General features: G+C 41.1%; 1 protein-coding gene across 1 annotated transcript; it reads right to left on the bottom strand.

Moving 5' to 3' along the window:
- Nucleotides 1-1,189: 1,189 nt before the first annotated feature.
- On the bottom strand, nt 1,190-15,324 carry LOC115541428 (NLR family CARD domain-containing protein 3-like). The gene is made up of 5 exons (XM_030353157.1): nt 15,241-15,324; nt 10,259-12,044; nt 9,422-9,595; nt 7,491-7,664; nt 1,190-2,069 (listed from the first exon to the last, which is right to left on the bottom strand). Exons 1-5 carry the CDS (start codon nt 15,281-15,283, stop codon nt 1,739-1,741), a joined length of 2,508 nt encoding a protein of 835 aa, XP_030209017.1. The 5' UTR covers nt 15,284-15,324; the 3' UTR covers nt 1,190-1,738.

The following is a 15,324-nucleotide window of genomic DNA, read 5'->3' as shown; positions in this document are numbered from 1 at the left end:
AAGTATCACCTTTACCTAGAACTCGGTTAGATTGTACTACCATCTAGATTATAGATCCATCAGGGAAAACACTAACATGATCAAAAGTATTATTATCAGGGGTGCAAACTGGTGATGGCCCCAAAAGGAGACGACATTTTAATGTCAGAAAACAAATGAAAGATCACTGCACGGGCCCAGGCCTTCCTGTGATTCATGCTCCGTTCTAACGGTTTAAGTGACTCATTAAAGCAGTCAGTGATGTTCAGACCTACTGTATGAAGCAGTGCTCACAACAACAACTTAATCTATTAGAGTTTAAAATGTATTCATGTGAAACTTTAAATACATTTAAGATAAGTAACATACAATACCTTGCAGTAATATTTGCAAACCCCCTTTGCCAAATATGTTAATTTTCTAATGGCAGCACTCTGGCCATCATCATCTGTACAAGAGACAGTTTACTAAATAAACGACCGATAGACCGATAGACTACTTACACGGTGAGAGTAGTTGTCCTATTTCCATGTGTGGATGGACTAAGGAATCAGCAATAGTTCACTCAGAATGCATCATAATGTAGTGGTCTCACCCTATAGTCTGTGGGCCAGGACTGATGCAAAGTCAATCCTGGCCAAGCAGCACAAGTTAGGTGACAATGTCCCAACATTACTGGCCCATTTATGGGTGCACTAAAGATGCAAGAGTATTCTTAATGTTACTGTTTATAACACAGGGCACTTTAAGACACTTAGAGTATCCCCACTTCTCCCAGAACCACTGCTTACAGCTGTTGAAATACAGCTGGACTTAAAGGGGACCTATTATGCTTTTTTGACTTTTATGACCTATAAACATAGTTATAATGATTGATAGTCATGTTTAACCATACCAAAGTGTCAAATAATGACGTACATGCATTTTGACGTATTCCCTGCTGACAGTCTGGGGAGGCTGTGCAGAGCGCTAAACACTTGGGACAACGTTTGCGATTTACTTGTTCACATTTCCGGGAAATCATCTACGTAGAGGCACTCCTGCCGCGCCCCCATATGCCTGGTCAAATCTGCCCGCCCGCGCGCTTCAAGGAAGGTAACCAATCACAACGGAGTTGGGTTGGCAGGAGGGGGGCGAGGGGGCGGAGAAGGACGAAACCGAGCGTTGACAGAGAAGGCTGAAAGCGCCCAGATGAGAGGAAGAGTTTCCCGAAAATCGACATAGTTTTTGTGTATGATCAAACATGACTATCAATCATTATAACAACGTTTATAGGTCATAAAGGTCGAAAAAGCATAATAGGTCCCCTTTAACCATCAATTAACAAGTATTAATCCTTGGCTTTCCTTATTTATTTGATCATAATGAATAGAGCTTTAAGGAGTTTGTCTCTTCACTGGGTACACAATATAACAATATATATTGTTATATTGAATAACAAGTTATTCTGTATCCTATCCATATTTGTGAGTAAAGAATTAGCTATTTAAATAATGAGTACTGGATATAGTAAGCTTCAAAACACGTTTTGTTTGACAATTGCAAGTTTCAAATCATTCTTTCCAGAGACCCTCCAAAATGTTTCTGTTGAGGCTTTCAGGGGGTCTGAGGTGTCCAGCTAGGGGTAAGACCCTCCAAAGACTTCACCCCGCTCTAAACTATCATTGTCTCCTATAGAGGGGACAGTGGGGGGGCAATAGTATTATATTTTGAGTTCATTTTATATTTATAATTGAAAGATTGCAGGCATATGGATGTATTAGAATATCCATCCTAACAACAAGGTGTTACATCCCCAATGATACAAAGTCATGGATGTGGTCATCACAGGTACTGAGATATAAGATGGGTTTATAACTGTCCTCTGATGTAGAACTTGTGGTGCAACTGTTTGAGTACCATTGAGTAAAACTGACCTGAGAGTTTCCAGTGTACAGTGTGGACTCCCCAGTCCAGCAGAGAGCAGCTTCACTCCTGAATCCTGCAGATCATTGGTACTTAGGTCCAGCTCTCTCAGACTAGAGGAGTTGGAGCTGAGAACTGAGGCCAGAGCTTCACAGCATGTCTCTGACAGATGACAGCCAGTCAGCCTTCACACAAACAATAAACACAACATGTTAGGTACTGTGATGCATTTTTTTATTTCAAATTTCTCATAAGATATGTTTTATTAGTTTAACTAAATGTCAATACAGTAGATCTTTAAATTATGACACTTAGAGGTCAGATAACTAAAGATTTAATATAACCTTTAGTTAAAAGAAGAATCCGTTATTTAACTTTACTAAACAACTCTAAAGTGCACCTTACTAGTCACGTTTCCATCTAAAAGGTGAAGCGAATCTTTAGAATGTTTGCAAAAAATAAATTCGAATTGGGTGCATTTCCATTAAGTGGTTGGAGCGGAAAACGACACCCATTCCAGGACTTCCAGCTAGGGGTAAGACCCTCCCAAGACCCCCTGTAATTCACCCTGGCCTAAACTATCACCGCCCCTCACACAGGGGACAGTGGGGGGGGGGGCAATATTATAATTTTTTTGAGTTCATTGTTATATTTACTAGAGTTTTCGAGCGAGCGTTGCGTGCGCTCAACCTCTAGTTGTAATTAAATCCATAGCAATAATGTGGAAACCCCAGTCGATAATGTAACAGATTTCTGAAAATAATAATCATCATTGAGATTAAACATCTCCTCCAGTGTCCTGGCCAAGACAGGCAGCAGTAGCCTACAGTCACACATAGCATACACACAAAACCTAAGTAAAATAAACCAACTACAACAGTCCGCAGGGGGGAATGGGGATATCAACATCGCAAGACATTTCGGGAGGCTCAAGGAGTAATATTACATTTGAGCAACAAAGTGTAGTCTTGCGGTGGACTCTATAGACATAATTCACCATACTGTGTTATTGACATGTTTTCGTTGTGTTATAGGGACCCTGTCTCTTTAAGATCACGTGACTTGTGTGTTGATATGCCGGTCGCCGCAAAGTTTGAATTTAACGGTTATTATATGACAAAATGAACGACCTGCCGTCAAGGTGAGAAATTGTCTCTTCCCTTCTTTTATCGCACGTTCTACAGTCTATAGATAGAACGTCTTACCTGGGAGAGTTTGTTGATGGTGGCGCCGTTATGTTCAAAAACGTAACGGCTTACCTAGGTGAGTGTGCCGCTGCCTTTGTCTAGACGTGCGGTGTGTGCACGTGCGGTGTGTGCACGTGCTTGTGTGTGCGCTTCCGTGTATGTGATGGGCCTTTGTCTTGACGTGCAGTGTGTGCGCTTGCGTGTGTGTGTTCTTTTCCATGTATATTCGTGCCCATGTGCGTGTGTGTGCGTTGTGTGTATGTGCGTGCTTGCGGTGTATGTATGCGTTTGCGTGTGCTGCTCTTGAGCTGCAGGCTGCTTGGCACATGACTAACTTGAGTCACTGGTGCGACAGGCCTGCTATTATAGTAGTAAGATAATTGAAAGATTGAAGGCATATGGATGCATTAGAATATCCACCTAATGTTTTGTATATTAGGGTTACAACCAGCGGCCGCACAAGGGGGGGGGGGGGCTTAAGCTCCCTCTGAAAAAGGCTGAGCCCCCTCCAAGCCCCCCCTCATTTTGTTATGAAAACTATTTTATTTAATTTTAAAAATGTGTTTTTAATAATAATGTGGCGAGCAGCGTGGGAACGAGCAGACGGGAGCCCACGTTATAAGAGCTTGCAACTCTGGTGATCCAAACTCTGCACGACCCTGCGAGAGGCTTCATGTAAACACACCACACACACACTTGAAACACACATCCTGTCGCCCACAACCACGACTGCCTCAGTGCCGCCGACCCTCCCAGGATCCGATGCTGCACTTGGCGACCACGGCCGTGATCACCACAATAATATGATAATAATATATATGCATATATATATTATTATATGAAGACATCGGACTAACTTATATGAACTATGAAAACCTATTTTTCATTTGCGTAAGTGATGATGAACGTTGCTGTTTGTTGTGTGATTTGATTGGTTGATTCGTATCATATTGTAGTGCAGGGGTCGGCAACTGGCGGCCCGCGGGCCATAACTGGCCTGCAAGACATAATATCTGGCCCGCCAGATTATTCTGAAGTTATATGATTTTATTTTTTATTTTTTTATATCGAATATCTATATCTGTTAGCTTAAATGTAAAGGGCTATACAATGAACTTTATTTTCTTTTACAACCGTTTTTTTTATTTAAATTGATCAAATCCTGCTACTACTCCCTGAATGTTAGAGAAACACTCGTCACGCGTAAGCTGCGAGGGGCTGAGCGGGAGATATTGGTAACTATGCAATATTAAATTAAACGGAACCGCCCTCTATAACAACCATGGCGACCCAACATTATGTATTTTTGTCTGATACTGCACGCAGAGAAAGGCAGGAGCTGTTGACAAAAGTCAACAAAAGATTTAAGACGCCAAGCTCTGAGACTTTGCTGTTTAACGCACGCAGAGTCTCTTATGAGCCTACTTCGCCTACAGCTCTTCTAACGGTGAGTAGGCTAGGAATGGAGGTTTGTCTACGTGCGCAGTCAGTCAATACCCGCCATGGTGTGTGTATATGTGCGTATGCACAGTCAATCAGCCCCGGCCGTTGTGTGTGTGTGTGTGTGTGTGTTTGTGTGTGTGTGTGCAGTCAGTCAGCACCCGCTGTGGTGTGCGTGTGTGTGTTGTGTTGTGTGAAGTGTTTCAAGAAAGGTTGGCTGCTTTTTTAGGTGCGCACTACTGCCCTCTCTCCAGCAAAAGACCTTTCTACACTTTCAAGCCGGTTCGGTCGAGGCTTGGCACGCCCGGCGATTTCACCGTCTTAACTCAAGTTTCCTGTGTAAAACCGAAGGGGTTAAATTCCCCGTTTGTCACGGTGCAGGCTTTCTTGGTTCACTGCAGAAGGCGGGGCTGCACACGGAGTCTAGACCTTTAGAACAATTTGCATATTCCCGAATGTTTATATATTTTTATGAATGAAGACACCTGCATGCAAGAATGAGTTCACGTCTGAATGTAGGCTGCAAACGCGATTAACTATTTACATGTGCAAAATGCCAACATATTCTATATTTTGCTGACCACGTGTTTTTTTACCGACAAAAGCCTCGTAAGGACAGTTTCTCTGCTTCACTCGCAGATCTTTCAACGTCTTTGTTTAATACGACTGCATCACCCTCTCTCACATGGTCAGCAGCTCGCAGATTACACTTTCTCTCCAGTTAGAACTGTTCATGATGATATCGCTGCATTCATTGTTTCTGTGGAGACAGTGCAGCAACACATCTACCATCTACCATCACATCTATCTATCTCTGTTTTCCTTTTATTCCTAGTCTGTTTTACATAGTTTTGAATGATGACTATATGCTCTGTAAGGTGACCTTGGGTGTCTTGAAAGGCGCCTCTAAATTAAATGTATTATTATTATTATTATTATTATTTACCCAAGCCCCCCCCTCCCAGAACCGCGAAGCCGTCACATTTAAATCAGAATGAAACCCAATATACCGCCAATGTGTGTAGGGTCCGGGAGGATAAATTGGGGTGCTAGCTCAAGCAGGCAATTTACCTCGGGCAGTGTAAACACGCGGACCATGCAGCGAAAAAGGCGTTCATAAGGCGACATATACTCTGCCAAATATGCTGACAGGAGAGGAGGAGCAGCTTTTTCTTCAATTTATCTTCATATCAAGGGTTAGGACCAGTGGCGTAAATATCGACAGTGCAACTGGTGCACTACACCGTCAGGTGTAAATTCTTCGATTTACATGGAGTTTATTGCCTCACGAAAAGCACGAGTACAGAAACTTTACGTCCATGCAAGAGTAGAAAATAGGTTGCCACTACAGTTACAACACACACCTCATAGCGTCAATAACAAACTAAGGATGTGTTACAACACCAGCGGTGGGTACAAGTAACGCAAATGAGTAAAAAAGTATTTTTTACGGGTAACGAGTACTTTTCACGTTGCTTTTTTAAGTCTAATTTTGCTCTTACTAGAGTAAATATTTGATTTAGAATTCTAGTCTTTACTCAATTACATCTTCCATTGGGTCTTCATTAAAATGAGTATTTTGATAAACTCATTATCTTCGTTGTCAAGCGTACACGTAACGCGCCCTCCTTAGGCTGCAAGACTGTTGTGATTCCACAGCCGAGGAGACGAGTCGACCGCTGCGTTGAGTGTGAGGACTAGAAACCTGCGTTCATGCAATGCGTAGGCTGAATCGCAATCGAGTCAAGACAAATCTGATTGACCAATCAGCTAACCAAGCCATCCTGGGTAGTGTTCCTACAAAGCTCTGTCCTTTTGTCAAATGCACAGAGCTGAAATCAATTGGTTTGAAAAGACATGAAATTAATTGTGTTGTATTGTTGAATGTTTGTTTAATGAACACACACACACACACGTTATGTCTTTTACACTGATCCAAGCACTGCAATACAAAAAAATGAAGTAACTTGTAATTTGAGTTACCTCGTAACAAAGTACTTTTTTACTCTTACTCTAGTAGGTTTTCCAATTGGAATTAGTTTTACTCAAATAGATTTTGAAGGAAGTAATTGTACTTTTACTTGAGTATAGATTTTCAGCACTCTACCCACCACTTTACAACAAAGACAGTGTTACAACACACACCTCATACCGTCATTAACAAACTAAGAATGTGTTACAAAACACACCTCATACCGTCATTAACAGGGACGCGTGAAGTCAGTCCGAGTGGGGGGTGCTGAGAGAGAGTCTATATGACGTCATAATAAATGCTGAGCAACATCCAATGTTTACAGAGACGAGATGACGGGTGACGTAACATTCAGGGCTCCGCTCTGATAAACAATCTTCTGGTGTGTAAAAAGACTAACTCTGCCACTGTTATTCACAAACGTTAGCCAGTAAACAATGTGGAAATTAGAGTCAACTCGGCTAAAACTGTGCTGAATTTCAAACACTAAAGATCCCCACTTCCCGTGTCCCTGGTCATTAACAAACTAAGAATGTTACAACACACACCTCATACCGTCATTAACAAACTAAGAATGTGTCACAACACACGCTAATATGTCTGTGTTGTAATGTGAAAATTATATTCTCACGGTCTGTTTATCTAAATGCCCTTCGTTGTCTGTACCTTTTCCCTGACCCCCTTGGGGGGGGTCAAGGGTCACGGCTACGTCCCCCGCTGATACACACATGAGGGTTTCCATCTATTAGTGACTACCATCTGGTTAGCCATGCTAGTTTTATTGGGGAGCAGAGCTGTTACCAGCATCCTGACAACACTGTTTAGGAAGTCCTTGCTTTTCCAATGCTCTGGACTTCTCCTTGCGGAGCTCTTGGAGAGCTGCAGGGCGAACTCCCATCTGAGGCCTCAGATTACTGTATGTTTATTATGTTTATTACTTCAATCTGTTCAATGTCCTCTGATGTGTAACTTGTTGTGTAAGTGTTTGACCATTGAGTGAAACTGACCTGAGAGTTTCCAGTGTACAGTGTGGACTCCCAAGTCCAGCAGAGAGCAGCTTCACTCCTGAATCCTGCAGATCATTGGTGCTCAGGTCCAGCTCTCTCAGACTAGAGGAGTTGGAGCTGAGAACTGAGGCCAGAGCTTCACAGCATCCCTCTGACAGATCACAGCCATTCAACCTTCACACAAAAAATGTTAGGAACTTTGATTAAAATAACTTGCATATATTTTTGTTTAAATCAATTATTAGAAAAGTTTTATTAATGTAACATCTTATTCATTATTTGTATCATGTTGAATAGCTGTTTTATAGTATATTGAAAATCGTTTTGTATATTGACATTGCTTTTTATTGTATTTATTTTGTTTATTATGTATTGTAAAACATGATAGTAGTAGATCTACAGAGATGTTTGTATATTATTAGAAGTTATATTCCAAGTTGTGTGCTGCTTCACTTTACGTGTGTACTCAATGAATCGTTTCTTCCTCACAGGCTTTATTTTTGCTCTTGGACAGAGAACTACTGAGTGCGAGTGCAGTAACAGTGCTTACAGTAATGATTTGTGTGCACAGTTGTGTTACTTGTGTGGGAGCACAAAGTAATTTTTGCTCGTGACTTTAGTCAGTGATCTACCGCCATAAAGGGTGCAGGCCTGTAGGGCTCGGTGTCGCATCACGATACACTCTTCATTCTTAACACGAGCAAAACAAAGTCCTGGTTCCATTATGAGAAAAGACGGAGGAGGCGACGGAGGCAGAAACTGGAATCCTGGGATGATCCTCCTCAGGGGAACCGCGCGGCTTTCCGGTCACCACGTGCTACCTGACCCCCTGCTGTGGACCTGGTGCTACCGGCCCCCTGCTGTGGACCTGGTGCTACCGGCCCCCTGCTGTGGACCTGGTGCTACCGGCCCCCTGCTGTGGACCTGGTGCTACCGGCCCCCTGCTGTGGACCTGGTGCTACCCGGCCCCCTGCTGTGGACCTGGTGCTCAACTCTGATGATTTGTATCCCGTTCAGAGGATGCTCCGGGGGTTAGCAAACTAAGCTAGCTTCACACTAAACGTGTAAAAGATCCCCGACATGAACAGAGACACAAATAAAACCATCCCCACATGCACTCACTCACATACTAAGTTAACCGTCAAACGAGTAATAAGTGAATGTTTAAATAACATTTAGCTGGGGGATTTCTACAGAGAATAAAGTACTCTCCTCCTTTGTCTCGTCCCTTTCTCTCCTCTTTCCCGCTCACCCGTGACCTCTCACCCTTCCCCACATGACCCTGAAGTCTCTTTATCAACCAATCCTATTGGTTCAACCCAAGTAGTGTCCAAGTAACAGAACTCACTGAGTAAGGTAAACAGGTTTTAAAATAGTGAGTTAACTATTAATAATAATGAACATGTAATTATTAATGTATCCTACATTTCAACAATAAATGATTTATATGCATAGCTATATATTTGTACATTGGCACATATACGTAATAGAACTTTATTTAACTATTAATAAACTATTATTAATTATTTGCTCTCCTTATTTATTATTTCACAATAAATAGAGATTTTATGAGTTGTCTCTTCACCCTGGTTACACAATGTAACAATATTTTTCTGTAACCTGTTCATATTCCTGTTTATATATTTTTAATTTGAACAACGAATACTGGACAAGCTTTTAAAATACATTTTGTGTGACAATTGCAGGTTTCAAATCTTTTTTGGAAATAATTGCTGTTAAGGCTTTGAGGAGGTCTTAGGCGTCCAACTAGGCAAATGGATGGATTACAAAATCCACCTAAACAACAAAGTGTAGCCTTTATATGATACCAAAGTCATGAATGTGGTCATCACAGGTACTGAGATATAAGCTGAGTTATATAATTTAGATTTTCAGCATTTATTTGTAATTGTACCTTGAGTAAAACTGACCTGAGAATTTCCAGTGTACAGTGTGGACTCCCCAGTCCAGCAGAGAGCAGCTTCACTCCTGAATCCTTCAGATAATTGTTACTCAGGTCAAGCTCTCTCAGAATAGATGAATTGGAGCTGAGAACTGAGGCCAGAGATTCACAGCATCTCTCTGACAGATAACAGCCATTCAACCTTCACACAAAATAAACAGGAACTTGGTATTAAGAAGTGGCAATTTAAGATTAAACATGTCACTAGAAAATAGTCGAATATGTAGTTGTTTTGTTGTCCTTGAAAAGTACTTTAATATTCTAGTATTCTATATATTGTGTTTTGTGTGCATTGTCCTTCGGGATGTCGATCGATTACATTTTGTTAAATTAATTGAAGAACAGCTGTGATTAATTGCAATAATTCTTTTTCTCCTCTCAAGACTGGAAATTGTAAAAATTGATATTTCAATGTAAAATATTTTAATTAATTTATGATCAACACAAATGTAAGTATATTCAAATGCAATTGCTGTTTTTTAACTACTTATTTTTTTACTATCAACACAGACCCTCAGATCCTCTTTTCCATTCAAATCCTCAATGCAATCAAAATTAACAGCTTATATATATATATATATTACTTATAACATATTTTACTTATTTATTCTAGCTTAAGTTAACCTACAGATATGTTTTGTATAGCTTTTTCTAGTATAATGTATATTGTGTTGTGTCTGTTGCAATACATCTATTTGTAAACTATAGCGATGTTTTGTATATTATAGATATATATGAATTTCATATTTGAGTTTTATGCATATTGTGTTTTGTGCATTATAATACATGTTATTAGTGAACCTACAGAGATGTTTTGGAGACTTTGACCACTGGCAGCAGCCTCAGAAGACCCTCCTCTGAAGCTGAATATTTCTTCAGGTCAAACTTTTCCAGCTCCTCTTCTGATGACAGCAAGATGAAGACCAGAGCTGACCACTGAGCAGGGGAGACATGTGTTTTGAAGAGACTTCCTGATGTCAGGGACTGTTGGATCTCCTCCACTAGAGAACGGTCGTTCAGCTCATTCAGACAATGGAACAGATTGATGCTTCTCTCTGGAGAGAGATCTTCATTTATCTTCTCCTTTATATATGAGACTATTCCCTGTTGGAACACTGGGCCGCTCCCTGTCTTTCCCAGCAGACCTTGTAAAACATTCTGATTTGTCTCCAGAGAGAGGCCCAGGAGGAAGCGGAGGAACAAGTCAAGGTGTCCGTTCTCACTCTGCAAGGCCTTGTCCACAAATCTCTGGTTGAGGAGGAGGAGTTCCTGTTCCTGGGAGGTTTGTTGTTCTTCTGAGACCAGCTTGACACCAATGTCAAGGAAAGACAGAATGTAATAAAGGGCAGCCAGAAACTCCTGGATGCTCAGATGGACAAAGCAGAACACTTTGTCCTGGTACAGCCCACACTCCTCTTTAAAGATCTGGGTGAACACTCCTGAGTACACTGAGGCTGCTCTGATATCGATGCCACAATCTGCCAGGTCTGCCTCGTAGAAGATCAGGTTGCCGTTCTCCAGCTGGTTAAAAGCCAGTTTTCCCAGAGTAACAATCATCTCCCTGCTCTCTGAACTCCAGTCTGGATCTGTTTCAGCTTTCCCACGGTACTTCCTGTCCCCCTGTATGGACTGAACCCTCAAGAAGTAGCTGTACATCTGAGTCACGGTCTTGGGCATCTCTTCTCCTATCTTGGATGTTTTGAAGAAGTCCTCCAGAACTGTAGCAATGATCCAACAGAAGACTGGGATGTGACACATGATGTGGAGGCTTCGTGATTTCTTAAGGTGGGAGATGATTGTGTTGGCCAGTGTCTCCTCTTCAAATCTTTTCCTGAAGTACTCCACCTTCTGTTGGTCGGTGAACCCTTTCACCTCTCTCACCATGTCAACACACTCAGCAGGGATCTGGTTGGCTGCCGCAGGGCGTGTGGTTATCCAGATGCGAGCGGAGGGAAGCAGGACGCCCCTGATGAGGTTTGTCAGCAGCACGTCCACCGATGTGGACTTTGTGACATCAGTCCAGATCGGGTTGTTCTGAAAGTTCAGAGGAAGTCGACATTCATCCAGACCATCCAAGATGAAGACAACTTGGAACCGGTGGAATCTGCAGATTCCTGCTTCTTTGGTCTCGATGAAGAAGTGATGAAGCAGTTCCACCAGGCTAAACTCTTCCCCTTTCAGTAAATTCAGCTCTCTGAAAGTGAGGAGAAATGTGAAGTGTATGTCACAGTTGGCTTTGCCTTCAGCCCAGTCCAGAGTGAACTTGTTCGTCAAGATGGTTTTACCAATGCCGGCCACTCCAGTTGTCATTATTGTTCTTATCGGTTGATTTTGTCCAGGTAAGGGTTTAAAGATGTTTTCACATCTGATTGGTGTTTCCTCCTTGGCTGGTTTCCTGGAAGCAGTTTCAATCAGTCTGATCTCATGTTCATTGTTGACCTCTCCACTGCCTCTCTCTGTGATGAAGGGCTCTGTGTAGAAGTCGTTCAGACCTGTTGGCTGTCCTGCTTTAGGGATTCCCTCAAACACACGTCTGAACTTCTTCTTCAAATGAGACTTGATTTTACGTTGGCACTCGACAACAGCAGATCCTAAATGAGAATGAACAGAATACATGAGTTAATGGATGGTGAAATCAGTGGAAACATGTCAATATCTTTTGTTAATTATCAACTTCATGATATTCAGTGGCTTTATTACTTGTGGTCGGAGAAGCTGGTCGTGACAAGGACTGCGTGTTACAGATTCAAAATGCTCAGGATAATGAAGTTATTTCAACAGCAATATGATGAGTCCAATAATAATAATGATAGTGAATCGGTGTAAAGTTATTTGTTATCCCGATATAACAAGATAGTTCTGCATCTATTCCACTGAGTTATTCTGCTGATGATTTGTAGTTTAATTTTTAACATTCTTTAACCTGACGGATCCACAATAACCCTACATATCTAGATCAAACCATTTAACCCATAGAAAAAAGATATCTCGACATTGACAAATCTCACATTATTTCATTTAGTCTGCACAGAACAAATATATGAGGGGCCGTCTGGGACAGAATTCATACTTGGTCTTACACACACTATTATACTCTCTCACATACACTATTATACTCTCTCACATACACTATTATACTCTCTCACATACACTACTACTCTCTCTCACATACACTACTATACTCTCTTACATACACTACTATACTCTCTTATATACACTACTGTACTCTCTTACACACACTACTATACCCTCTCACATACACTACTATTCTCTCTCACATACACTACTATACTCTCTCACATACACGACTATACACTCTCATACTTACATGTAAAAGGAGTTTAATAGTTTGAATGAAACGGAAGTGAGTTTGAATGAAACGGAAGTGAGTTTGTATGAAACGGAAGTGAGTTTGAAATGTTCATAAGAGTCCGCAGAAATCGAATATCAATATTATTTTAGTGTAATTACATTGTGTATATGCACAAGCCATCTTATACAAAGCAGCCGAAAAATAGAAAACCGAAACGCTACTATGTTTTTTTTTAGAAAACTGCGATTCAGGGTTTGAATTCTGCTATTGTCGTCTGATTCATTGAATCCGCTGTGTTTGCCAGGGTCTCAGGGTCTTCCGACTCTGGGGAAGAGCCTGCTAGTTTACGCACACCCCTTGCGCATTTGTTTTCTCAACCACACGTGAGACGTTGTTTGACATGCTGGATAAGTGGATATCGTCAGAAAGGTATTTTCATTGGCTATTAGGATATCTAAGGCCCGTCCCCGACCCTTGCTGTCTGCTGGTGTAGCTGTCAATCAAAGTATAGACGCACCGTTTTGATAGTGATCGCCTCATTGGCTTGTAAGGCTTGTAAACAAGGAAGTATTGGTCTTACAGACATGTGGGAGGGCTCTATGTCACCGTGAGACCCTGGCAAACACAGCGGATTCAATGAATCAGACGACAATAGCAGAATTCTAACCCTGAATCGCAGTTTTCTAAAAAAAAACATAGTAGCGTTTCGGTTTTCTATTTTTCGGCTGCTTTATATAAGATGGCTTGTGCATATACACAATGTAATTACACTAAAATAATATTGATATTCGATTTCTGCGGACTCTTATGAACATTTCAAACTCACTTCCGTTTCATTCAAACTCACTTCCGTTTCATTCAAACTCACTTCCGTTTCATTCAAACTATTAAACTCCTTTTACATGTAAGTATGAGAGTGTATAGTCGTGTATGTGAGAGAGTATAGTAGTGTATGTAAAAGGGTATAGTAGTATGTGTAAGAGGGTATAATAGTGTATGTAAGAGAGTATAGTAGTGTATGTAAGAGAGTATAGTAGTGTATGTAAGAGAGTATAGTAGTGTATGTAAGAGAGTATAGTAGTATGTGTAAGAGAGTATAGTAGTGTATGTAAGAGAGTAGAGTAGTGTATGTAAGAGAGTATAGTAGTATGTGTAAGAGAGTTTGAATGAAACGGAAGTGAGTTTGAATGAAACGGGAAAGTTTGAATGAAACGGAAGTGAGTTTGAATGAAACGGGAAAGTTTGAATGAAACGGAAGTGAGTTTGAATGAAACGGAAGTGAGTTTGAATGAAACGGAAGTGAGTTTGAATGAAACGGAAGTGAGTTTGAAATGTTCATGAGAGTCCGCAGAAATCGAATATCAATATTATTTTAGTGTAATTACATTGTGTATATGCACAAGCCATCTTATACAAAGCAGCCGAAAAATAGAAAACCGAAACGCTATTATGTTTTTTTTTTTTAGAAAACTGCGATTCAGGGTTAGAATTCTCCTATTGTCGTCTGATTTATTGAATCTGCTGTGTTTGCCAGGGTCTCACGGTGACATTGAGCCCTCCCACATGTCTGTAAGACCAATACTTTCTGTTTACAAGCCTTACAAGCCAATGAGGCGATCACTATCAAAACGGTGCGTCTATACTTTGATTGACAGCTACACCAGCAGACAGCAAGGGTCGGGGACGGGCCTTAGATATCCTAATAGCCAATGAAAATACCTTTCTGACGATATCCAGCATGTCAAACAACGTCTCACGTGTGGTTGAGAAAACAAATGCGCAAGGGGTGTGCGTAAACTAGCAGGCTCTTCCCCAGAGTCGGAAGACCCTGAGACCCTGGCAAACACAGCGGATTCAATTAATCAGACGACAATAGCAGAATTCAAACCCTGAATATCAGAAAAAAAAACAGAAGCGTTTCGGTTTTCTATTTTTCGGCTGCTTTGTATAAGATGGCTTGTGCATATACACAATGTAATTACACTAAAATAATATTGATATTCGATTTCTGCAGACTCTTATGAATCTTTCAAACTCACTTCCGTTTCATTCAACCTCACTTCCGTTTCATTCAAACTCACTTCCGTTTCATTCAAACTATTAAACTCCTTTTACATGTAAGTATGAGAGTGTATAGTCGTGTATGTGAGAGAGTATAGTAGTGTATGTGAGAGAGAATAGTAGTGTATGTGAGAGGGTATAGTAGTTTATGTAAGAGAGTATAGTAGTGTATGTAAGAGAGTATAGCAGTGTATGTAAGAGAGTATAGTAGTGTATGTGAGAGAGAGTAGTAGTGTATGTGAGAGAGTATAATAGTGTATGTGAGAGAGTATAATAGTGTATGTGAGAGAGTATAATAGTGTGTGTAAGACCAAGTATGAATTCTGTCCCAGACGGCCCCTCATACAAATACGAGTCTCATACTGCTCTACAAAATAATTACTTATTCTGTCTTCAAAATAAGAGTCTCTTACCGGCCCACAGTGTGTCGGCCAGTTCCTCCTTGTTCATCTCCATCAGGCAGAGCTTTGTGATGTCCACCACTCCCTCTATGGCGC

This window comes from Gadus morhua, chromosome 4, assembly GCF_902167405.1.
Source record: "Gadus morhua chromosome 4, gadMor3.0, whole genome shotgun sequence".
NCBI classification, from domain to species: Eukaryota; Metazoa; Chordata; class Actinopteri; order Gadiformes; family Gadidae; genus Gadus; species Gadus morhua.
The sequence above is the reverse complement of the archived record's forward strand: the minus strand, read 5'-3'. Positions and strand labels throughout refer to the sequence as shown.

What these genes read in the sequence shown, in the direction of transcription:
- LOC115541428 (XM_030353157.1), bottom strand. Translation starts at nt 15,283, where the DNA reads ATGGAGATGAACAAGGAGGAACTGGCCGACACACTGTGGGCCG. An exon ending in AAAGTCTCCAAAACATCTCT is followed by an intron (nt 9,596 to 10,258) that starts GTAGGTTCACTA and finishes TTTTGTGTGAAG; the next exon opens with GTTGAATGGCTGTTATCTGT. An exon ending in TGTACACTGGAAACTCTCAG is followed by an intron (nt 2,070 to 7,490) that starts GTCAGTTTCACT and finishes GTTTGTGTGAAG; the next exon opens with GCTGACTGGCTGTCATCTGT.